The 24245-nt window shown below is 41.4% G+C and overlaps 1 protein-coding gene across 8 annotated transcripts in view; it reads left to right on the top strand.

Moving 5' to 3' along the window:
• Positions 1-24245, top strand: part of ARHGAP32 (Rho GTPase activating protein 32) — a 257698-nt gene that overhangs the window by 77115 nt on the left and 156338 nt on the right. For 7 of the 8 annotated variants that reach the window (XM_087763521.1, XM_087763516.1, XM_087763519.1 and 4 more), the window contains exon 2: positions 21959-22067. In XM_087763521.1, the coding sequence (XP_087619647.1) occupies positions 21960-22067 (108 nt within the window). In that variant the 5' untranslated portion in view covers position 21959. Of the gene's footprint in view, positions 1-8304; positions 8326-21958; positions 22068-24245 lie in introns of those variants that run through there. The other variant, XM_087763515.1, reaches the window with a different exon arrangement.

Raw genomic sequence — 24245 nt, 5'->3', positions numbered from 1 at the left:
AAGAGAAGGCCTGTCTTAAAACTGTCATGCAGCTGTGTTAGGAGTATCTACCTACCTTTGGGAGATACTAATGGGATTAAATCATGTGTATACACCATAGTAGAGTAAAAAGGTAACGCGCACTAGCATGTTATACCTTTTCTTTCCTGTTCTCTCTCTTAAGAGAATGAAAAATAAGTTAATGAGCAGAAATAGTGTGGTTATCTTTTTTATGTTTGTTTGTTGCATTGTTTGGTGTCCTAATGCAGTAGACTGACGTTTTATAAGTTTGCAACTGAGTTTGAAACGTGTTTGATTAAAACATCTCTGTTGTCACACGTAGAGGGTTTCGACTTTTTCTCTGCCTGTTGATGTTAGGTTTCTCCTGCCTCTGCTTGAGGCTGGCCAGGGCACGCGGCGATCTCATATGTGACGCGCTTTAATTTATGAGTGAGAGAAGCGAAGGGTAACGTACGGTCCAGTGCTGAATCACAGTCCTGTGCTTAAACAGAGTGAGCGTAACACTTAATTTAGAGAGAGCGAAATAAAATTGGCAGGGCTCCCAAAAGGTTTTCTTCATCTTTTTAATTCTAGACTCTCTTACAGCTTCTTCCAGCCATTCATCTCTTCCGTTATCTGATAATGCCTTATCCTAGTGCTCGCCGGTGTTATCTCATACCAAAGGTGGTGGGTTTTGCCATTCTGTGTTTTCTTATGGGAATCCCTACCTAAATTAGGCTGCATATATGCAGTCACACCTGAGACTGAAAGACTCGTTTTGAAGAAATGCTGATCTACTAGAGTGTCTTTTCATCTATAGTATGACTGACTCCTCAAGCATTTAAAAGACAGCAGTCAAGTTTCTGAAAAATCACGAGATTGACTTTAAAAATTAAGGTGCACTTTGATTATTTTTTTTTTTTTTAATTTGCCCTCCAGTTTGAGTTTTTAAGTGCAAGATGGGTCATGTTGTTCATCTTTCCTCTGCAAGATGATTTAATAATTATAGTGAAAGCTGAGAATACTTCTTCACTGTTTGACTCTGTGACTGGAGCTTTGAAAATATGAAACGCTGAGAGACTTGCAATGAAACGACAAGAAATTCTAACGCTGAGTCTTGCACATTGTATTCTGATGAGCTTATAATTCAAGGTCATGGCCGGTCCCAGCGACATTTATGCAGGTCATGTAGGTCCTAGTGGCTGGTCTGGCAACAAAAATATTTCCCCATTTCTCCTCAGCTCCTCGAAAAAGAGCAGGAAAGATATTTTTTTCTGCATGTGTGTGTATAAATACACACAGGCTTTTTGTTCCCTCTGAAGGGAATGTTAGGTACAGCTTCGCATAGAATTGCGTTGTACTGTGGCAGCATCTCCAGCTCTGTGCCGGGCTTTCTAAATATACGCAGAAGGTAGGCAGCTAACTGCATCTTCCCTTCTCGCTGGGTAAAGGCGGAGTTTCAGGTACTGGAAGAGGCTCTCAGGTAACGCTATCTGCCTCGTGGAGTTGTTCTTTGTCTCCTACAGGGAAACGACAGCAACACGTATATATATTTTTAAATTATTTTTGTATATCATGTTGAAGTACTGTGAAAAATTGCTTTGACTTCAGAGTAGGCGATGCATTTCACGAACTCCAGCTCCACAGCAGCAAGGGGAAGACAAGGTGTTGATCTCGCTGGTGCTGCAGACTTTGCAAATGAGAGTTCGTATCTGATTACAGCTAACAATATATCGACATAGGATATGGCATTGGTAACAAATACCTATTGAGATGTAAAAATGGTGTTGAACACCAGCTGATGCCCACACAGGCTTTTAAATTAGTACCTGGCCTCTTTTTCAATCAAGATGTGCCTCTGTATAGGGAAAATTTTTGACAAATCCCCAGTGGCTCATAAAAGAACAGAAGGTAACTTTTTTTGCCTATTCTCTCTTGTGCGTACGCAAAGTTTTATTGGTGCCTGCTAAGGAAAAAATATTAGCAGGGAGTCTGGATGCACAGAAATTGAAAGACTCATAGGAAAGAACTTCAGACTGCTACTTACTGGAAGAAAGGACTTGTGCAATTAGAGATAAAATGCATGATGTGGTATTGCGTGGAGTTTTGAGGACAATACATCTCTGGGAAATTGCCCTGGTGTTACGTGCTGGGAAAAAAACCTGCTTGTTGTTTGACTGTTTGGCCTAAAAGAGACAACAAACGTTTCATACTCACAGATGCTGTTGCCTGGGCCTGCCCGTTTAAAAACACTGGGACCTGTATGAAACAATAGTATGTAGTAAAACTGCAAACACAAGCATGCAGTAAAACTGCAGGATACACGGTGTTCCAGTAAACATTTTTCTAAAATGAGTCCAAAAGTTGAAGAAAACAGGCTAGTTCCTAAATAATACTGACTCAGAGCTGCGATGTAGTCAGGGGGCCCCAGGTTAATGCACCAGCTGTGACTTTCTGGAGAATAGGTTTATTTAGACCCTGACACGTTAATGAAAGGCGAGAGGTTGCAGTAATCCTGCGCTCCTCACATGGCTCACTGCACTAGGCGGAGGAGAGGAAAACAGGTACGGGCAGGGTCACGGCATTGAAAGGCCCTGGGTAGCGGGTGAGCGTGAGTGCCGTGCGCCGCACCAGTGCCCAGCGCAACCGCGAGCCGGCGTTACTGCCCTCCGCGGCGCGCTGATGAGCTCTCGGGTGATGTTCCAGTCTCTTTGGCTACCAAGTCATGCGTGGGGAGCTCCAGCCAGAGAGACGAGATTCCTGGCAGCACAGCTCTCCGAGAACTGCCTTTGTTTGGGGTTTTAAAGGTGTCTTATTATCACTCATCAGGTTATGGAAATGCTGATCAGTAGGGAGTACAGTCGTGTGTGCGGCACAGGTAGCAAACAAGAAATACTGGTTTTGGAAATAACTTTCATCATCTTCAGCGCTGTTTAAACAAGGGAAATATTGAAATAGCAACTGCAGGTACTTCTTATTACTTGTTATATGCCCACTCTTGATAATGAATTTACCTTTTCATGTGTTTCATAAAAATTGTGATGAAACTGTCTTTGGAAAAATATTTATTAGGAGCTCAAAGAAAGCCGATAGCCAATGAGTTTAATATCTAGCACATTAGAAGATGCACAGATGTAACCGCTGACCGGGTAAATATACTTGGTTTTGCTGATTCCATAAATCTGTTATTTGTATGCCTGCTGATACCACGCTTTGTCTCTCAGTCATCCTTTCCAAACCTGGCCCAAACATTCCCAGCTCTCCTAGAACACTCTTTAAGGTAGTTAAATGAGAAAATCAGTGCTTGTTAAGGTTTGACGTTTTCTGCTGCTATGTACAAACAGAACAGGAAGGGAAAGAAGTGCACATGAAGGAATACCTTTTGCTACTATCACGAACCTCAAAACTTAACAAAAATGGTACTTTTTACTACCTTTTATTACTACGTAGGCATCCTGAGTGTGCTAAAAGAAAGTAATTGAACCTGGCCAGCTATCTATGCAATAGCAAGTGTGTGGCAGCACGCTGGTGGAAAATAAGACATCAAATCTGAGAAAGGGGTTGATTCAATGTTTTCTGTCACCATTTCTGACTGCATTGCTTTGTGTGTAAACGATTGGTGCTAGCTGTTTACGGCAACTGAAAAAGTGGGAAGTGTTGTCATGGTGTTAGTGTGGCCTAGCAGAAAGTTTCAAGTGCAAACACGTTTTGTGTGGTAGGAAATCTTTTTCTGTTCTAACAGCGTATTAGATCTATTTGCACGTGCTGGAAAAACAGAATGACGTCATTTTTAGAGAACGTATTTAATTACTGCTGCATTTACAATAAAACAAGAGCATGTTGAGAGCCTTAATTATATAACGGGAATACAAGAGGATATCCATCTCCATCCAAAACAGAAAAGGTGGTCATTTTTTACTAACTGTGCTCCCTCCTGTAGGTTTTCTAAAAGCTAAGGGGAGGCATCAGGTCTGGATGGTATTGCCTATTCATTTACTATGTGAAAAATAAAGCACAGCAAACTAGAAGAGGACACTAATATAGTTTAGAGATCATTTAGATTTTGCTTGAAAGACTTCTATAGTTAACTATGAGGATCTTCGGAAACTCAGGAAATGAGTCCCAAGAGTTTTCTTGCAAAACACGTTGCTAAGTCTTACATAAAATGTAAATATCTTTGGCTAATTACCTGATTACTTTGGTGTATTTCAGAGATAAGAACAGATTATGCTCTGTTTGACATCAAGAACAACTTGGGTAGCTATCGCAAATGTTTTTCCAAACAAGGAAAGAATATTTAAAAAAAAAAAAAAATCTGAACAAAGTTTGCAAAAAGCATGTCAGTGAGCTCATTTGTCTCTGGGAAGGAAAAACCTACAGAGGAGGGAAGGAGCTGTGGCTTGGGCTGTCACACGGAATAGCGTCTCGCTGTGAACTGCCCGTGAGCGTCAGGCTGGGGGTGAAATCGGAGCCGAGGGAGCCGCAGGTACCCAAGTCATAACCCTGTGGGATGCCACCAGCCTCCTTCTGCATGAGAGCGGGGAGAGGAGCCTGGCTCGGAAACGAACTTTCTCATGAAACGAGAGATATCCAGCTCCTCTATGAGACAGAAAGATTTCTAAAGCACAAAAAGTGGCAACAGGAAATCCATGTCCACGTCCCGCTTAAAAACATGGCTCTGAAGCCTAATTTCAGTGTACTCGTGGTTCAGGTCAGGCTGTTCGTTGCCAAAGTTGCCATGAAAATGTGACACGCGGCCTGGGGGTGAGGGGTACCTTGGCCTGCGGAGATAACGTGCGTTGCAGAGAGAAGGAGGGTGCGCGGGCTGGGCCACCCGAGGAGTCTGGACTGATGCACGTCCTCCCCTGCGAGCCACGGCCCGAGAGCTCACACGCACGGCTTGGCTGATGAAGGGTGATTCCCTACCTTGTATTAAGTAGCTTGGGTTTCTGAAGCCTCAATACCTATTCTGCAAACAGGCCCTGAAACCGTACACCTGAGTAAGGGGTCTCAGCTTTTCTTTCAAGCTGGTAGTTCAGTGCTATTTCTCCTCCGTTTCTATTTCAGACTCTTCATCTTTCCCCCTCTCCCTCTAGGTGTGTTTTTCCTCTTTGGTAAGAAGCTGTAGTGATGGTTACAATCTCGGTTTTGTTGCGCTGGGGTTTTCCCTGGCCTGATGACAAGATGAACTTTCTTTTCCCAGCCTTACAGTGGCGAGAAGGTGATGTGAGGAGCGGGCGACGAGCTTTCCCGGACATTTCGTTAGCTGTTCGGCTGCTTCTGTAAGCCCAGTCCTCAACAGGAGTCTTTTGGAAGTGCTGTCTGTCAGGCTGCTGTGTTCCCTGCAAGTTGTATTATATCTTACAATTTTATTCCGTTGTTCGCTATATTCTTACCTTTTTTATTTTTTAACCTATTCTCTCACAGTCTTCTCTTTTCGCCGAGTTATTCATTATGCACTGAAAAGTCTCTTTTGCAGGTGTCAGTTCTAAAATCATCATGATTACTGAGGGGGGGGAAAAAGCCTAAAGAGCACTGTTTACTGCCATTTTCCTGGGCACTGAAATTAGTGTGCACTGGTTTCAACAATATCTCATTTCTTTGGGAAGCCTAATAGTCTGGTCACTTCATTATCCTGCCTTTCTGCACAAGTGCCAATGTAATAGAAATGCTTTCATTTTCCAGACTACCCTTGGGTGCTTGAAACAAATGCTTTCAAAAGCTTACCCGCGCTTGCTTTTTTTTTTTTTTCTCTGTCAAACTGAAAAAGCTATAAATCTGTTCATCACCTGTCCTTTAGGTTAACGTATTGCACCTGCTACCTTTTTTTAATGTCTTAAAAGTAATCAGACAGTGTGCTTTCACTGGTCGGTACTTTACCAAATCAATTAAGGCTTTATTTGTCTATTTATTTATTTTCCCAAGAGGGCATTTTATTACTGACAGCATGAGTCAGGACAATTAAAGGTTGCAGTGAAATATTCCAGCTTCTGATGTGATGCAATATGAACTGGAATGAAATGGTACGTTAGTCATACTGGAAAAAAAAAAACAATTAGTGCGCTGCATGCTGTGTTACCTGTGAGAGAGAAGTCTACCAGTTATCTCTTCCCAGTAACTTTCTTCTCCCCACTGTGCAGCCCTGTGTGGGGAGTGACTGGTAAGGAGAAATTTTGTGCTTCTGTGCAAACAGGCTGACAGCACGGAGTTAAAAAAGTGCGTTGTCCGTGGTCGTGTTTCATGGAGAGAAGGCTCTTAAGAAGGAAAGAAGGCAGCCAGGACTCTTGGGTTTTATTCCAGGCTTCACTGACTCAGCCAGTGCTGAGTCTTCTTGTGCATTATTTACGCCATTTTTTTAAGCAGGGGTAACAAAAATAGCTATTTTACAGGAACATTTAGAGACTTAATTGTGAAGAGCTGTGTGGCTCAAGTCTGAAAATTACTTCAGGGCAAACTTTTATTTTATTCCTGTTGGTCTTTTGAAACGGGATGGAAAGGTGGATTTAGTGGCTGAGTGCAATTTTCAGGAGGATTGTCCTTGTTTATTAACTTCCCCTCCCAGCCCCGTGAATGATAAGAATTCTGCCCAAGGTGCCGGGGAGTGGTGAGTGTTGACACAGGTGCCAGGACGATGTTGCGGATGCTGTGATTCTCCTCACTATGCCTTCCTGTTTTTAACGGTAACTTGTTTTGACACAACAGCCCAGGGTCCATTTTGATCCCTCATTGCCGGCCGTTCGGCTACACAAATAACATGTATTTTCATGGGCTAGCCATAAAGCCCAGCTTCCCTTGCCTCAGGACAGCAAAGTTTAATTTTCTCAGTAGTGGGAATGGGCAGTGTCTTGTGTTAGCCATAAAGGTTTGATGGCAAAGGAAAGCATTTAGAAAATGGTTCTAAGTACTGTTATCTCTTCACCTGCCCTCTTCAGATACTCTGGCCTTTTCTCCCCTCCCCTCTGACTTCATATTTCCCTGCTTTAGCCGACATAGTTATACGGATATATTCTGTTGCAGAGAGAAGGTGTTGGCATCCTTTCATCTTTTATTACCCTGATGCATAAGCAAAATGGCAGCAGAGATAATGTGTAGAGTTTATACTGGTGGAACCACGCCAGGAGTGATTTTAAAGGCAAAGGAGAAGGAAGCGATAAGGCATGGTATTTTTCAAGTGATGGAGTGAAGAATGATGGAAAGGAATTACGGTTACCTGATATTTTTTTTTTTTCTACCCCAGCCTGGCAAAGCACGTAAGCATCTACTTAAATTTCACTGAACTTTACCACGCGGTTCAAGCCAGGCGGCTACCTGAATGCCTTGGTGTTTCTCCTGCAGCTAGGCTCCAAACTGAAGGGACAGTAATGCTTCAGTGGTAATTTAGGAGGGTGGAGGATTAAATGTTCTTGAAAAGCTATTTGCATAAAGGTTTGCAAAGGAGAGAATGAGTGCGAGAATGTGTTCAAACTGAGCAGTGAAATCTGCACAGCTTGGCTTGCCTCATCCATCTGGTTGGACTATGTTATCTATGTTTAACAGATTACATTTAATCTTACCATTTCAGGGAGAGCTGTTGAGCCTCAACAGACATGGGAGAGCTGTCCTGTAAAGTTATGCAAGTAAAATGGGAGCTTAAATTTCATGCCAGCTTCTCAGGAGAACAACAGAGGAGGTGCAGAAATATCATGTCATCTTTCTGTCCTGACCACGTTCGTTGGCTTGACAGGCCAGGGAACTGGGGGTGACTCTCTCCTGCTCCTTTCTGAGTTTGTGCTGGATTCCCCAGCCTTGCATTTTCTTTCTGCTATGTGCTTATCTGACTTCTTTCCTGGCTTTAGCTTCCTATCATGTTGCTCACCAAGAAAAGCAGTCTCTCTGTAGAGAAACACCTCCCTAGGCAGAGGCAGTGGGGCAGCAGGGGTTAAAGCCAGCTCAGTTTCCTGCTCCTCTGCTTGCTCAGGTGTGCTGCAAAGTGTAATAAAGAATGGCTGATGAGGAGAAACAACTTTGTGCGCAGAGCTTATGGGACTAGGCAGAACTCCAGGCTGGGAACTCTTCTTGTTTCTATTTATTTATTACACTTATTTTTTGATGGATGATAGCTATCATTTCTTATGGAAAAGACTTTCCGATCTGCTGCTATATTGTTTCTTTGTTTTTTTTTTTTTTCCCCTGCTGAGTCATTGCACAACTCAACAGTCATTTGTGTGGCTTGCTTCCTGGAGCCTTGAATCGGGTTGTCACGTACCTTTCTTTCCTCCTACATTTAATATAACTGCACTCGTTTCAAGCACTTCTGCACAGCGGAACCCCTTTCAGATGGTCCCATGGTGTATCTCTGTGATCAGGGTGAGTGAGGCATGTACTAATGGCAGAATTTGTCCTGTGCTCAGTAAGCTGTTATTCCTGTGATAATGTTAATGTTTTAAAATTATTCATTTTCCTTACACAGAGGCAGCCTGTGAATGCAGACGTATTGTCTCCTAACGGAGGGGGCAGAAAACCTTGTTTGCTTTTGCTTTTTCATACATTCCACTGCTGGCATCTGCTTAGGCAATTAAACACCTTTCGTATTTTTCATCCTCTATAATACATTAGAAACGGGGTCCTCTTTTTGTTCTTCTTTGAATATCTTTTCAATCTTGACTTGTCTATGAATATGTAGTTCACTTTTTTCCTCTTGCTTTGTCCCCCCTTCCTTATGCCTGTAAAATTGGGTTGGTGTTTCAGGGACTTTCTTGGCCTGCCTGATGTAAAATTAAAGAGGTTACCTAAAACCACAAAATTGTGCAGTAGTGCAATTAATAGGTTTTGTTTTAAAAGGGTGAAAATTCCAGGCTGACATTTTTTCAATTTTAAAATGTCCTTGTTCTTAGTCACAGGTTATTTCTGTAATGCTTATATTTTGTTGCTCATAGGTTAAAATTTAAAAAAAAAAACAACAAACAAAAAAACCCCCAAAAAACCCCCGAAGCTTGACCTCTTTTTTTTCCCCCAAAAGTGTTTGTCTTTCAGATGCCTCCCCCCCAGTTAATTAGAAATAACAACAACCAACAAAACTATTCTTTTTCCTGACCTCTGGCATTCGCAAAGGATTTGGGTGATGTTGCATGATGAAGCATTGCAGCACCCTTACAGCCTCAGGTCCTCAGCTCCAGCATTTGCAAAGCTAAGATAAATGTCCAAATTCTCTTCACTCAGTATGAAGAGCCACACGTGCACATCAGGATGGGATCTGGAAAAGCCCACGTGAGGCTTCACAGGGCAGGGGGTGGCCAAAGTCAAAAGAAGGTCTCTGAGGAGTGTGTTAAGTTTTTGCTCGTCCCCTCGTTGTGAAACTACATCCCAGTGCAGGTGAATTAAAATGGTGCTGTGGCTGAACGAGGCGTTTCCACCCCTGTCACTTTCATTAGGCCAACAGGAGTTCTCGTAGCCATGTGCTTTGCTGCTGACCCAGTGGAAAGCTAGTCCTTTTTAAAATTTATTTATTTTTCCTTCAGGGTAATGTCTGTAGAGATGGGCAAGCACCTCTGCTGCCATGGGGAAGACAGGTCCTCAGATGGCTGGGGAGAGACGGGGAGCTGCCCCTTTGGGAAATAGCAGGGCCCTTGTGTGGCTTCTTAGGCTGTTACGGAAACCTCGTCTCTGGCTAAAAGTGCTGTCTTGAAGGTGTGCTGCATAGACACTTTGCTAATACTGACCTCTGCAGCCCAGTATGTCCAGGTTTAGTGGTCCTAGTAAGTCTTTTCGTATGTAGCTTATTGCTTTCTCTCCCTCTCTCTTTTGAAAGAAGGTAATGGGGAAAGGAGAGGAGGAGGTATTGCATAAAACCTTAGTGGTCAGAGCCACAGATTGGGCAACAGCAGACTTCAGCACTCTCCTGAGCCTGTGCAACCGTGTTCTCTGGGAGAGTACCCTAATTTTCAGCTGGTAAGCTGGGCTGGGCTCTTGCTCTCTTCTACATCAGGCTAGAACATTTTGTGGCAAGGACTGGATGAGGAGAGAGTGCATGACCCTCTAGTCTGCACAGGAGGGTGGTGGTCTCCCTCTGTCCTGATTTTCTTCCTCCAGGCCCTGATAACGTGTTTGGTATTTACTTGCATTATTTACCTGTCTTTGTGGTTAGGAACTGTGACACTGAAGTTACTGACGGTTGGACTTGATCTTAAAGGTCTTTTCCAACCTAAACGATTCTATGATTCTATTTCCTACTTTAGGCTCAGTCCTCCTCTGAAATGCTGGACAAGTTATTTGAGCTGTGAGTTCCTGTGGGTTTTTGGAAAATGGATGGAGGTACTCTCTTTGGTCACTTCTTGTCTACTTTGATGTAGATAGTCCTTGCCTTGACATTTTATACTTTCCTGGCATATCCAAGTACAGCATTTAGCATAATTGGGGACACTAGGCACTAGACGATAGTGCTTATTATCAGAAGTCTTTATAATATAGGTTACACATGGTCTTTCAGTATTGTGCTCCTCTGAGTAGCCTTTAGAGTTAATGTTTTTGTTTTATGATGTACCATCTCTCAGTCTGTCCTCCAAAAAGAAAAATAAATCTAAATTAGACTGAAGCCTTGGCTAATTGTTCTTTCTCTATTCATCTCCGTGGCAGCAGGAAACCTAGCAGCAGGGTTTCCATTCACAGCAGACATGCGTGCCAGCTCAAATGCTTTTGTACCAAAAATGCATGTGTGGGTGTTGAAGGTAAAAATGATTGGGCAGTAGTGGTTGCAGCTGTATCCTTGAGAACTCAAGGCAAGGGAGATCAATGATCTCTTTCCTGTATGTTGGTTTTAGGTTTTTTTTTATTCACTGAAAAAGATATTTAACAATTGCAAATTATTCCAAAAGGGCGAAGTAAAGGTTTTTTGATTGTTAAAGACGGCACCAGCACTGGGTCTGTTTGTAATGCTGGCGTTGGTTCTGCACAAGGTGAGAATGGAAACGTACTCTCAACCACTGTGAGACATTTTGACCCCTATAGCGCCTTTATCTTCTGGTCTGCGTCCAGCTCTCAGGTACTGCTTCCACTTGTCACCCCTACATCTTACGTATTGCGCTGCTGCCACTTCCATTCCCTCAGCTCGTGCATCAGAAGTGCAAGTAGCAGATGGGTGGCCCAGGCAGATTTGTTCTGGTTAGTGCTTTTCTTTTCCAGTATTGTGTTAGCCTCAGAATGACCTGTTTGTTTATAATACGCATTTCTCCGCTGTCGAGAAATAATTACAGTATGGCTTTGCACATATTATGCCCATATGACCCCCACCTGGTTAAATCTGTCCCTGATGACTTGCTGTAGTTGTAGGCCTCCATTTAATTCCATTTAGCTGGTTAAGAGCAATCCAGTAGGAATAATAATAGTGAAATGCATTAGTAGTCATTTCTAGACATAGAAAGGACTGAGCAGCCGCCTTTTTGCTGTTGTTACCATTGGGATGGAGTGATAGTAGCACAGGTAGGAGGAGTGCTGCTGTAAATACAACGCAAGGGCCACCAGTCATTTAAGATTAGTTATTTAGGTCAGAATAGCTGGAACTATTTTTTATTTATTTGCTTATCTTTTATTATTTGTTCAGCTTATCAGGTTCTGGTGTCCCGGAGTTCATTTCCATTCTTTTCTTTATGCGTATTCACTAGCAAGTCCACTTTGAATGTTTTCTTCCCCGGCTTCTTCCACAGAGTGTGCCATAACCGGGCTGTGCAAAACAGCGTATACGCAGCCATTTTTTGCGATGTATTGGATAGCTATAAGTTTATCTCTAGGTAGGCAACTGACTCTGTATAAATGTTTTAGTCAGAGAAAGGGTTTCCCTGCTAAGCCGCTAGCTGACTGGACAAGTTTTAAATATTGTTTCATGTTATGAACAGTTGTCACTTAACAGCATGTGAGGCTAATTGTAATGGATTCGTTGATTGCACTTGATCATTCCATGTGCTGAAAGCATCATTTTTCCAGTATATGCTTCTATGAGGAAAGATTGAATTTACCATGGCTTTGCATTGGCACTGAACTACAAACAAGAGATCAGCCCAGATGAATGTCCTTGGATCTAGGTTTAGGTCATGCTTTGCAATTTTGAGGTATACTTTGATCTTTGCTGCATTTGGAGTAGCTGTAAACAGATGGGTTTTATTACTGCTTTGCGTTACGGTAATATTTGAAGACTCCAGCGAAGATCGGAACTGCTTTTGCTGGGCAACGAGGAAGACATGAGATGACGGGGCCAGAAGAAAGCGTAATCTTAACAAACAAACAAAAAAAAGGAGGTTGCAAAGGAAGTGCAGGGAACAGGTTTTGACTAAGAGCTTGGTGAGATGATACCTGTCTCACTGCCGTTTGGATGCGGAAAGTGAGCGGCAGCAGTCTGAGCCCTGTTACGCCAGGGCTGGAGCGCAGATCATTCAGACCATGGCCATGGGAGGGAGAGAGACACAAAGGCCGGCATCCTGCTGCCACCCACCCGCAAGAATATTTTGTTGATGGTGCCCAAGTTTAGACTTCTCAGTCAAGCCAGGAGCAGCCGTCCTTTCCTGTCTCTCTTCTGTGTTGAAACTTTAGAGCTGCTTTTAGCAATTTATTAATTCTAAATGGGAGGATAGGACTCTTTTTCCCTAGAGGCAATTTTCTTTAATACTTTTATATTTGTTCCTGAATCAAACAAAAGAAATCCAGTGATTCTGATTGTGCAGTGATTTGCTAATTCCTTTTCTTATACTGGGCAAAAGTGATTAGAGAAACCTATTCCTGAGGATTTCTTTAATTGACCGTCACTGTGTTCTATTGAAAGAAAATGCCAAGCACCTACTAAAACAATGTCTTTTATGTGTTGCCAAATAAAAGAGCAAGTTTGTTCAGTAATGTATGTATGCAAAAGCACGAGGATTCAGTGATTATTTTTATAAAGCTTTTTAATAACTAGGAACATGGCTCAAAGCTTGTAAAAGCTGAATATTCCAAGAATTTATTCTTTTCATAAAGTGTTTAAAGGAATTCCAGTTATGCAAAACCTGAATGCAAATTATTACAGCCCAGTTCAATTAGGTACATGTTCCAGTCCCTTCCAGAGCATGAAGTACATATCTCTGTACTTACTTATGTACTTTAAGATGGGTGTTATCGAGTTGAGACATAAAACACAACCAGGTAAGACAAGAAGCAGTAAACAAAGCTGCCAAAACTATGGCAGAAGAGCAGAATAAAAAGAAGATGGGTCTGTTGACCCCCAGTTGCTATTCGTTGCTTTCAAATTTAGCGAAGATTTACTGAAGGTGGTTTGAGGTTGATCTTAAAGTGTACCTACAGAACCATGCTTTGTTTTGAGGAAAAGAAACAATAACAGTTTTTGTTTTATAGTGTGGTGTTGGCTTCTCCTATCCCAGCATCCCTCCTTACCCCTTGCTGGATGTGAAAAGCATCTCTTCAGTGGTTAGCTGTTAGACGCCTTGAAGGTACTTGCAACCTGATGGGTAGTGTCAGGGTCCTGCTGGTAGAACTACCATGGGTAGCTGAGGTAGGGAAGGCAGGCAGTGCCCTCAGGCACTAGAATATTCACCTGTGGGACTGGGGGGCTTTGCTTTTGCAGCTGGGGGTCAGAAAGGGTTGTGTGATGTTGTGTCGGGGCTACTGACAAATCAGTCGGGGGGAAAAAGATGATTACTGAGACGAGACAGGCTGCCTGTTGTACCCAAAGATACCTGTTTGCTAAAATGGGAACTGTCTCACCCAGGCTTGCCCGTTTGCCCACAGGTTTTAAATTCCAGGTGATCTGATCGTGTTCATGCAACTTTTCTTTGGCAGCTCAGAAAATGTGGTTTAAATATTCTTGCAAATTAATAAACAAGATGGATATTTTGAAGTCTGAAAACTTAGGCCCTTGAGCAAAGATAGCGTAACTGTCTGACTGTATTGGAGCTTGTGTTAAAGCATGTCCAGAGAGCTGGAACAGGGCAAGAAACCAATATGTTAATTAATCTCTGCAGTACTACTGGCCTTCTCCGCTTCCCTCTGTAGAGTTATATTAACAGTGGAAGAGCTAACATGTCCACTCTGACATTTTTAAAAATTAATTGAGGGATACTGCTGATTTTAAAAAGATCTCTATTTAAAACTCCCTATCTTTCATTTTAAAAATATGTTTTTCTAATGTCATATATTCTTAAATGAAAGGCTAATGCAAAAAAAAAAAAAAAAGGTTTTTTTTCTTCCTCAGAGAAAGAGATTTCTCTTCTGACAGCTGAGAATCTAATTTAACAGGTGGTGATGCACATCAAGTGGGAAAGTGATTTTTTCTTTAAAAAAATATTTTGTAGGAATAGAAACCCCAGAGCTAAAAATACGCACGAAGTGGTTTTTTTCTGACCCTGTAAATTGCCTTCTGGAGTTGAATAGCAATAATTAGTGCTAAGGATCACACGATTCATTCGACTCTATCATAGTACACTGGTGATCTCTATCTCGGCTTCCCTGGGTGCAGGTATGGTTTTACCAGGCTGAATTTGGAATTTGAAAATTGGGAAAACTAAAAATTCTGACACTGTAACGTATTTAAAAAATGTCCTTGTAGCTGTGATTTACATGGTTTGTTTTTGAAAACAATCACAATCAGTAAAATTGAATTAATCCGTCTCCGTAATAGCGATGATCCTGTTAAGACCTCTGTTCCCATAGCTTGGTGATTTCCAGCCATCTTTATTTGGGCACATGTACAAATTCGCCTGCGAAGCATGACATTCCTTGAAAGGTGTGTATTTACTAAATAGCTGCATAGCAGCAATGAATTTTATTTTTTCCAACTTCTGCTCACCCGTACTAGTAGTTCTCAGACCCCACAGATCCACAGACCAGAAGTTGAAAACCCCTGACCTTAACTTTTAAAACTAGGCAAGAAATACTCCTTAGTATCACAGGTAGTGCATAGAGTAATTCGGAGAAATTTAGTTTGCTTTGTGCTTACTGATATTTGAACGATATTTCATTCAAATGATTTTTTAAATATTCTCTTATTGTAATATACAGTTACTCTATTAATTTTCTTGTGCAGTGGCTTCCCAAACAATTGAATTTTGACTATGAACTTCCATCAAAAGTAGCAATTACAGCTTTCAACCTTGTAGAATCAATCACAGTAAACCATTTAGTTATGCCAGGTTTTCATTTTGTGGTCAAGGATTAAATACAATCCATTTACCATTAGTTTATTTATGAGGTGTGCTTTAAGCTGACCTTGTAGGTCTTTTCTATCTTCACTTTGTATGATCCTTGAGACAGACTTCAGAAATCTTGTTTTATATAATACAGATGGGCATAATGTAATCAGTAAGGTGTTGACAAAGCTGATTTAGAACATGGGAAATTAAATCCTCTTTCAGGTCAGCACTGTCAGCTTTCAATTCCCATCTCTTGTTTCATTTTTCCTGGGGCTCTTCAGCTATCTCTGTTTTCCATATTGTGTGATTATTTTCTTCCTTTCCACTGTATTAGTTTTAATTTCATGGACACAGAGTTAACTTGGAAAATTACGTTGGGGGAGGGTATGTGCATTTCATATTTTTTTTTTTTCCATCTCTCTCATCACATTTCCTTTTTTTGGGGGGCTGTGTGTGGTGTAAATTTGAGGTCAGAACTGAAGATGTATCAGTGTTTCTCACTTGATTCCAGCTTCTTGCCCAAGTGTTTATAAGCTTTGGGCCAGATCTCAGTTCTTGTTTTTCTACCTTTCCTCATGGTGATAAGGAGCAACCTGTATGATGTGAAGAGTTATCTTAATTCTGCTGTCATGTATTGGATGGTGACATCCGCAGTTCTTTACGTGTTTTTTTCTTTGTAGTATTGTAACTCCTCATCTTGATCAAGTTATTTTTAGACCCTCTAAAGCAGAGTTTTCAAGGTATCCCTCTGTTGATTCACTGTTGGCTTACGTTTCCATGCTGTGATTGCGAGTTATGGGATTGAATCCTGGAAACGCTGTACTTGATTACATCAGGAGAGGCGGGGATGCTGCATCCAGGCTGTTATGCTATGCCCTGCAGGGTTAATATCCTCAGGAGTAGTTTGAGGTTTCTGCACTGTGGCTCACCTGAAGTCCTGAAGCCTAAAGCAATCCCAAATCTCATTTGTCTACAAAATATCTTGCTCATTCTTGTGGTGGTGCCCAGCAGCACTGCTTCTGACTCTCGGACTTACAGTACTGCATTGCAATGCTGGTTTGATTGCTATCTGCTGGCTCTCCTCTTTCTTGAGCAGTGCCTGTTAACAGTGTCAACCTGAAGAGGGCTTATGGAAGACAAACATGGTTGCTAGGAGCCGGGAAGATGAGCCAAGTGGATGTACAGTGTAGTTCCTTTTTTAGTGCCCTGGTAAAGACTGTGTTATTTTGGCCTTTTGTGCAAATTATTTGAGCAGCATAAATACCAGTTTTTGTCAGATAGTGTTTGAAGCGCATTGGTTTTAAGTGTAGATTTGTGTCAGCACAGGCCTTACTTAAATTTGGCTTTTTGGGTAAAATTTCTGTCTCGGAAAACGTTGCTTTTTGTGGAGCTCTAAATCCTCTTGAATCATCGGTTCTGTAGGGCAGAGCTGTGCTTTTACATTGGCTGAGAAATCTCCAGGCACAACAGCAGCGTTATATAAATAATAAATAAACTAATAAATTGGTTCTCATCGGCTCTCACCTCTTAAATTGAGGTCAGAAAGAAAAGTCATTTGTTGGGAGAAGCAGCAAAGCAAGCTGAAATGCCTGATGTCCCCATGGGGGAGCATAACCTAAAGATCACGTTTGGCATTTTATTTAAAAAATACATAGCCGGTTCAAAATGAGTGTCTGCCAAGCAGACAATTAACTATCTGATATCAGGAGTCTGACATTCAAAATGCTTCATGCTTCCGTGCTAGCACATGGCTTTCAAACCATCAGGCACCTCTGAAAGTAATTTGTCAGCACCCTCGTGTCCTCCCAGAGGGGAGCTATTAATCTGCGTGTCATCGGCATTTAGATGACATCAAAGTCCATGACAGTTGTGTTACTCCTACCGCTGTGGTCTGCCAGTGGGATGTGGTACATGCCAAAGAACCTAAAGAAAGGGAACACACAGTTTTGTAGGAATCCCACAATATTTTAAAAGTTTCTGTCCTTTCTTGTCCCCTGTTTAATTTAAGGATCTCTTTCCACAAACCCACTGTTTATGATTTTCTCTCTTGTGCAAACAGAAGTGTGGAAACACTTCATATTTGCGGATGCCGGACTCCTTCAAACCCACAGGGAAAGTTATTGTCTAGTGGAAGTAGTATTTAATATTTACAGTATGATAAACACACAGTAGCAGTAGAGTTTATAGACATCAAGCTGAATATTAATTTACTCATCCCATAAAGCACCTGTGCTTATCTACTCTAGGTGCTTTCTGCCTTGTGAGGCACTGCAATACGCTCCTTCGTGTGTGCAGGTAGGACTTCATGCTCAATACCGCAGGACCGTAGGGGAGCCCAGCCAGAAAAGCACGGAAATGTTTTAATTCCCGATAAGCAGATACGGTCCCACCATAAATGATGGGACCAGCAAATTAGATTTGAGGACATGGAAAAGGACATTAGATGTTTTCTTGATACACTTGTATCATGTACAGACATACAAGGGCTGACTTGAAATTCATCGACTTGACCTACCAGAGAACTTTAAAGAATGGGTGTGAATGTGGGCTGTGCCTTTTGTGAAATGTCCTGTAAACATTTGTTCCAGTACATTTGATTCTCAATTTACAATGAAGAAGGATTCATTCATCTGAAGAGAGATTGCTTAATGGCCTCTATACAGCCAGAACTTTTATTAATATAATGGTGTCAGATTTCATTTGAAGGGCATTCGGAGCTGCTAAGCAGTTGAAGAAGTGGCATTTCAAATAAAAATGTATTTCTGTTCTTATGGCTAGTATTAAATTTTGTAGTGACTTTCCAGTCATTTACAACTCCCATGAAATGGCCAAATGTAGGCTTTATAGAACAGAGCAGCTTCTTTAATTTGTTTGGCCTTTAATGTTTGCAAAATACATGTGTCAGTATTTTGTCTAAGTGTTAGTGGGACTCTAGGTATTTTCCCCTCCTGTGAAAAAGAATCCATGGCAGAAATAAGATAATTAGTCTTGTTACAGCTTGACATGTGTGGTGAATCAGACATATGTATGTTGTCCTATTTATTTGCTCTATAAATTAAAATAATGTCAAATATACATAATACACATGCATATAAAAACATGTGCATATGATTATACCTATATATAATATTCCAAGCTTGTCTTGGGGTGAGGCCAGGGAAAATCACAACGTCTGACTGTTAGGAAAGCTCCTTCCCCCAGCTGTGTGGCTCTAGGGTTTTACATGCCCAGAGGACATTTTTGATGATCCTTTCAGTGACTGCAACTGGCGTGGCTCTTTCCCAGTTACCCTTTCCCAGTTACACTGTCAGCAGTTTCTCATTTGGGGGCTTACAATGGGCCTCCCAACAAAATACAGGGCTGCATCTTTGAAAATGAATCATTGAATTCCTGCAGAAAGTCCAGTTGAGGGTGTTTGTAGAAATAATGCTTAAAAGTGCTCTTGCAGGCAGATGCCGGTCCTGTGAGTCTTTTCATGACAGCTTTCCCAGGGACCCCGAGCTTTGGTTTCATTCTCCGTGCCATCCTTGAGAACACAGAGTTCCTGTGAAGTCTGTTGAAATAGCTTAACACCAGGAGTGTCTCGTGTAGCTGCTTTTCTTCCTCTTCTTCCCCTTTTTCTGGCCCTACTCGTGCCCATGTTTCAGTGCTGCTAATTCACAAGGTTATTTTCTTTCATCCAGATCAGGGGCAGGGAGGAAAAAGCCACTGGACTTAATATATAAGGGGCTAATATTACCTGTAGCATCTTCAGCCTTCCTTGGGCTCTTGTCTCAGATGGCATGGAATTAAATAGTTACTATTAAAGATTAATAAGGGTTCACAGATGGTTATCAAGTGTTTACAATTGTGTTAGAGAGAAAATCTTCAGTATAATTTCCAATATTTTTGTGGTATTGTGACGAAGTATTTAATTTCCATCAGTAGTAGAATATTCTGTTAAACAGAATTGACTGTGTTAAATATGCAACTGTACACACAGAGCCTTTCTTGTTTCCAGTGAACACCTTCAATAGGAAGAATAACAGGACTGTGTTTCAGGATCTCAGTGGGAAGGGTTTGGCAAGAGTTTATCGTGGAGTTTTATAGGCATAATCAGATTAAACAAACAACGTGAGTAAATAGATTGAAGTCTAGTAAAAAGGACTGGGTGCTGTGACATCCGCATTTGTCCACTGTGAGGGTAGAAACCCAGAACACAGGCCTGATTCCCAAGGTTATTTTAAAATAGAACGTATTCTTCTCTGCACTCAGTCTTAACCACCGCAGCCAACACCGCTATTTGAAGCATCTTCCCACTGTAACCAGGCTAAGCATAGAGTTTGTGTACATCTATTTTATAATCTTAATTACCGATCTCTGCCCTCTCCTGTTTTGTAGGTTCTGTGTGGTAAATTTTCTAGAAAGTAGTGCCTGCCTTACGTTGAACTTAAATGGCCCATCAGGGACTTTGTGTGTGCGAATGAAGGTCAGTAGTTTGGAAGAGCGCATAGTCAAATCCTGTTACTTACCAAATGGCAGGAGGAGTTCTGCCCTTGGGCAGCACTGTGTTACTGGCAACATTTTAGACATTCAGAAACTTTGCTTCCCAAAAGGAAACCAGATTTCTGAGGAGAAATCCAGGAGGAATTGCCATAAGCCTGAGGAGTTGTGTAGGAAATTCATTTGTAATCCAAAGTGCCGATGAAGACATAAATTCAGTCTCATTGTCTAAACTGAGAAAGCATGTGTTTTGATAACCTGTTTGTTTTAACCGTGGTGTAGAAAGGTGCATCTTGATCCTGTTACCCTTCCTTTCATTCCATCCTCTGATGGCGTTAGACTAAATGCTGTCCGATGCTGTGTGATGGCATTAGACTAAAGCTGCTGTGGGATGATTTGTTCAGAATGTACTGCCAAACCCAAACATCTAGAAATCCTGAGGAAGGCCTTATTGTGTCTTTTTCAAAATCATGAGGTTGATTTAAAAAAATACAGATTTTATTTTATTTTATTTTATTTTATTTTATTTTATTTTATTTTATTTTATTTTATTTTATTTTATTTTATTTTATTTTATTTTATTTTATTTTATTTTATTTTATTTTATTTTATTTTATTTTATTTTATTTTATTTTATTTTATTTTTAGTTCATCTCTTGTTTTTGAGTTGCACAGTCTGGTTTTCTCTGCAACCAGCAGGTTTCAGCTTTCACTGGCAGTTAAAACAAGCGGCAAACTTTTCCTGTGGTGGAGCTGGGGTTGTGAGAAACAGGCCAAATCTTTGCACTCTTGGTATGAAAAGGAGAAATGAAAGAGCTGCCCCTATGAGCAACAAATTTTCAGGTTTACAAAAATCAAATTCTTTTGAACGCATATATTGCAGAGGTGCGAGCCTCCCACCTGAGCTGGCATTGCATCTCTACGTTCTAAAACATGGTATTTTCCCGCAGAGTTTTTTCAGATATATACAGCTTTCGCCACGTAGGTGTATTTTTTCTTGCCTAATTAGGGACGGCCTACTTTCAATTGGTGATGTTTACGGTGGGAATGGCACATGGAACCATTTAGCAGCGCTGGCCTGAGGCATTATGACTTTTGGTTTTGAGGTCCATATTCTCTGGGATGTGTTTTTTATTAGAGCAGAAATATGATCGCAAAGGTAGGTATAAAATTATATGGGATATAATTTTGTAACACAGCCATGCTATTACTGTGAGTGTTAATTGCTTCATTCTTAACCTTCATGTAGAGCACAAAGTTAAATGCTTTGGCCCAGCCACACGTCGTCGTGGCAAACAGCATATAGGGGTTTCAGAACGTCAGATCTTGATCTGAAGCAAAGGAGTTTTTTTAAAATGCCTTTCCCCATGCTTGTTTTAGTCAAACAATACATAAATCAGCACAGTTAGCATTTAGCGAAACCAGCCCTGCCGTATGCAGTGTTGATTATCAAAATGGTTACCCTAAGTAAGTAAATGGTCATCTATTAATAAAATAAAAGCCTGCCTGAATCTGATATTTAATGAAACCAGAACGGATGATACCAGACCTTCAACAGGCCTTTGGTCCTTCAGGTCTGCGCCATAATCCCCACAAAGGCACATTTATACGGCCTGCAAATGCCGTATAGATTGGCACTTGCTGGCTGTAACAGCAGAACTGTCACACAGATAGGCTGAGAAGCTTTCATGAATACTTTTTAAATTTTGATTTTGAGCCTCTGATCTCTGTGCAGGCTTGAAAAACATACTTCATAGGGTATTTGAAAGATGGCTCTTTATCTGAAGAAAAGTTTACCTTGATAAAATGAGTGATTTGAGCGCATCCCTGCAGAGTTGGGGGAGTTGAAGGTGCTCACCCTTCAGATAGGATCAGGAAGAGCTACGAGAGCTGATGGCTCAGGCCTTAGGACATGAATTCGGGCTGAGATATGGACACTGCTACCTCTGTTTTAGGCAAAACATGCAGTGACAACTAAGGAATCGAATATGTGTATTTATTCTTTTAAGGCTAATGTTGTTTGCCTGGGCAACGTAAGCAATTTTTTGAAATGGACTGAAACGTACTCCTCCATATTCTTCTGTGGTTTAAGACTTGCAAATTGTGCAGTGATTATACAAAATTATCCAGTGATTGGTTAGGAGGTACAGATTTCTCTCCACCAGATTTACACTCTTGTCCTGCTTGTATAATGAGGAAGTAAGAGAAACTTAGCAGTCTGTAAGATTTCTGGATTTATAAAAGCACTTATCTTGTCACGTAAGCCACGTAACTGAGCACCGTAACAGACTGTATGTATGATTACCCAGAAGTTGTCACTGAGTACCAAACCTCTCTGTCCTCCTTTCCAGAATGATGAAGTCCTCTGTACATACGGAAGAAGATGACTTTGTGCCAGAGCTTCAGAGAAGCATCCATCCCAGAGAGAGGCCAGACTGGGAGGAGACTCTCAGCGCTATGGTAAAACACCTTGTTGCGTTTTCTATATGCATTATTTTCGGTTTTGAACAATCTACTCTTATATTCTAGTTACGCATTGATTTATATTCCCTGAGTTTCAGATTTTTAAATGGATTGCATAGTACTTTCAACAAGACGAAAATACTTTCCTTCCTCTGGCAGTTTGTCAAGGAGAGGGAGAAGGAGCATGCATAACGCTTCTGCCCTATTAATATGTGCCCCAAAGCAGGTCTAGTAACCAATTAAAGTGTCCATAATGTCACAACGATTTTCAGTCTGCATTAACCTCTTTTTCAGCAAGGCTTTTGAGCATGAAGGGAACTTCTTGTAAAAACATGCTCTTTGAAGCATGCAGCATTGTGGAAGAAAAAGATTTTAGCAAAATGCTGGCTAAGTTTACAGAAATAAAACCTCAGCCTGAAAGCTAACCTACCATCAGAGGGAACAGGATTTCAGAAAAGCAACTGCAGAGGTGCTGTTCTTATGCTTACAGAAGGCATGACAAGTGGGCAGTGGGCCACAGACAACTGTATTACCTTGATATAATTGTTTTCTTTTTAAATGAGCGAGTAAAGTACCTGCAGTTCCACTTTCTCAACTCCCTCTAGCATTTGCTGAGTTTGGAAGGTCAGGTGTTACTTTATTAGCAGCCTAATAGGGCAATCTGATTAGGTGGTTTTGTGAAGTTAACTTACCTCAGTCAAGTTCAAGAAGCTTGATTTGCCTTGTTTCAGTATAGGAGTGTCTGGAAGTACTATCTCGCTTCTTATTTTCAGATTTTCTAAATCGCCTCATTAGCGTACTAAGCTGAAGAGGAAATTGCCTTCTTGGACAGACCTTGGGTAGGGGGAAAGTCTGAATATTCCAGCCAGCAGTGGTGCCCTTGAGGGGCGGGCAGTCCAGCAGCATGGCTGAGCTTACTTACCGTGATGTGGCACCAGTGACAATTTTTCCCTCTCGTTGGATCATGTGGCAGTGCCAGGGCTTCAGCCTGGAAAAGCCGTATGTTCTCTGCTCCTGGACTGCCGGCAGTGCGGCAGCAGCGTGAGAGATGGCTAGATTTACCTGGACTGCAGGACAGTCAAGATTCATCTGATGTTATGGGGCTGAGGGGTATTCATCCCAGTGGATTATTTGAAGTTCAAAGCACCATTAATATCTGGCTGGGTCATGTGAAATAGATTTTGGATTAGCTGTTCTTTATACAACATCCAGAACATGCGTAGGTAATAAACTCCCTACGAGCCAGGTATTTATTTTAATTTTAAACAGGGGAACAAAGGTAAGCACTATGCTTTACTCTCTTAAAAGCATCATCAAACCCTATGTAATACAATGACAATACTTTGTTCCAAACTTTATTTTCAAGCCAAAAAACCCAACCCAAAACATAGGCTTCACCAGCATTTTTGTCTGCTGGTATTTTCTGTGCTTGTCTCTCTGCTTGACTCCTTGCTTATCTACTGCTAATTTTACTTTTTGCAATTGTCACTTCCTAAGTATGTTTCTTCTCATAGGCAGATATTTTTTCCTTCTCTGCACCTTGGCCAGCCGTTCACACTGGTGCCGCCTGTTTGAGAGCACTGTCTGTTCTAATCAGTGTTATTCAGCCAGCAGTGCACGCTCCCAGCCTCAGCGCTTCTTAACACCCTAGAGCCAGGAGTCTCGTGTAAATCACTGTTTGACACCGTGCTGTCTGTAACCTCAAGGTGTGTCTCAGGAATGTGAGTCTGTAATTCAGTGTTTCCACCTGTAACACAAGTTAGCTGGCATACCTCATTTGTTATTGTTTTTTTTTCCATTGTTGATTTACAATGAAGGAAAGGTTCACCTGTTCTGGCTTGATACTTTCCCTGTTCTTGTCAAGGCTGTTGCGCTCTTGGATATTGTTCAGTGTTCAGCTCTACTGCAACCTACACGTATGCATAATGTTCCTCTCGCTGGGCTAACTATTAATTCACTTTTTAGAACATGTCCTCTTGCACAGCTCCATGCCAGCAATATAAAAACTGAACAGTCCAGGTGGATATAAAAAAGAGATTTAGAGGACGAGAAATGAGAAAATTCACATCTCGGATTTGCTGCACAATGATTTGGTATGATGAAGCACAGGGCTACGTGTAAAGCTACTGAACCTGTATTTATCATGGCTTGGATTTGTGCTTACAGTGTTGTTCT

Source organism: Nipponia nippon, unplaced genomic scaffold (genome assembly GCF_047370975.1).
Source record: "Nipponia nippon isolate SJK-2023a ecotype South Korea unplaced genomic scaffold, ASM4737097v1 scaffold_28, whole genome shotgun sequence".
NCBI lineage: Eukaryota > Metazoa > Chordata > Aves > Pelecaniformes > Threskiornithidae > Nipponia > Nipponia nippon.
The sequence above is the reverse complement of the archived record's forward strand: the minus strand, read 5'-3'. Positions and strand labels throughout refer to the sequence as shown.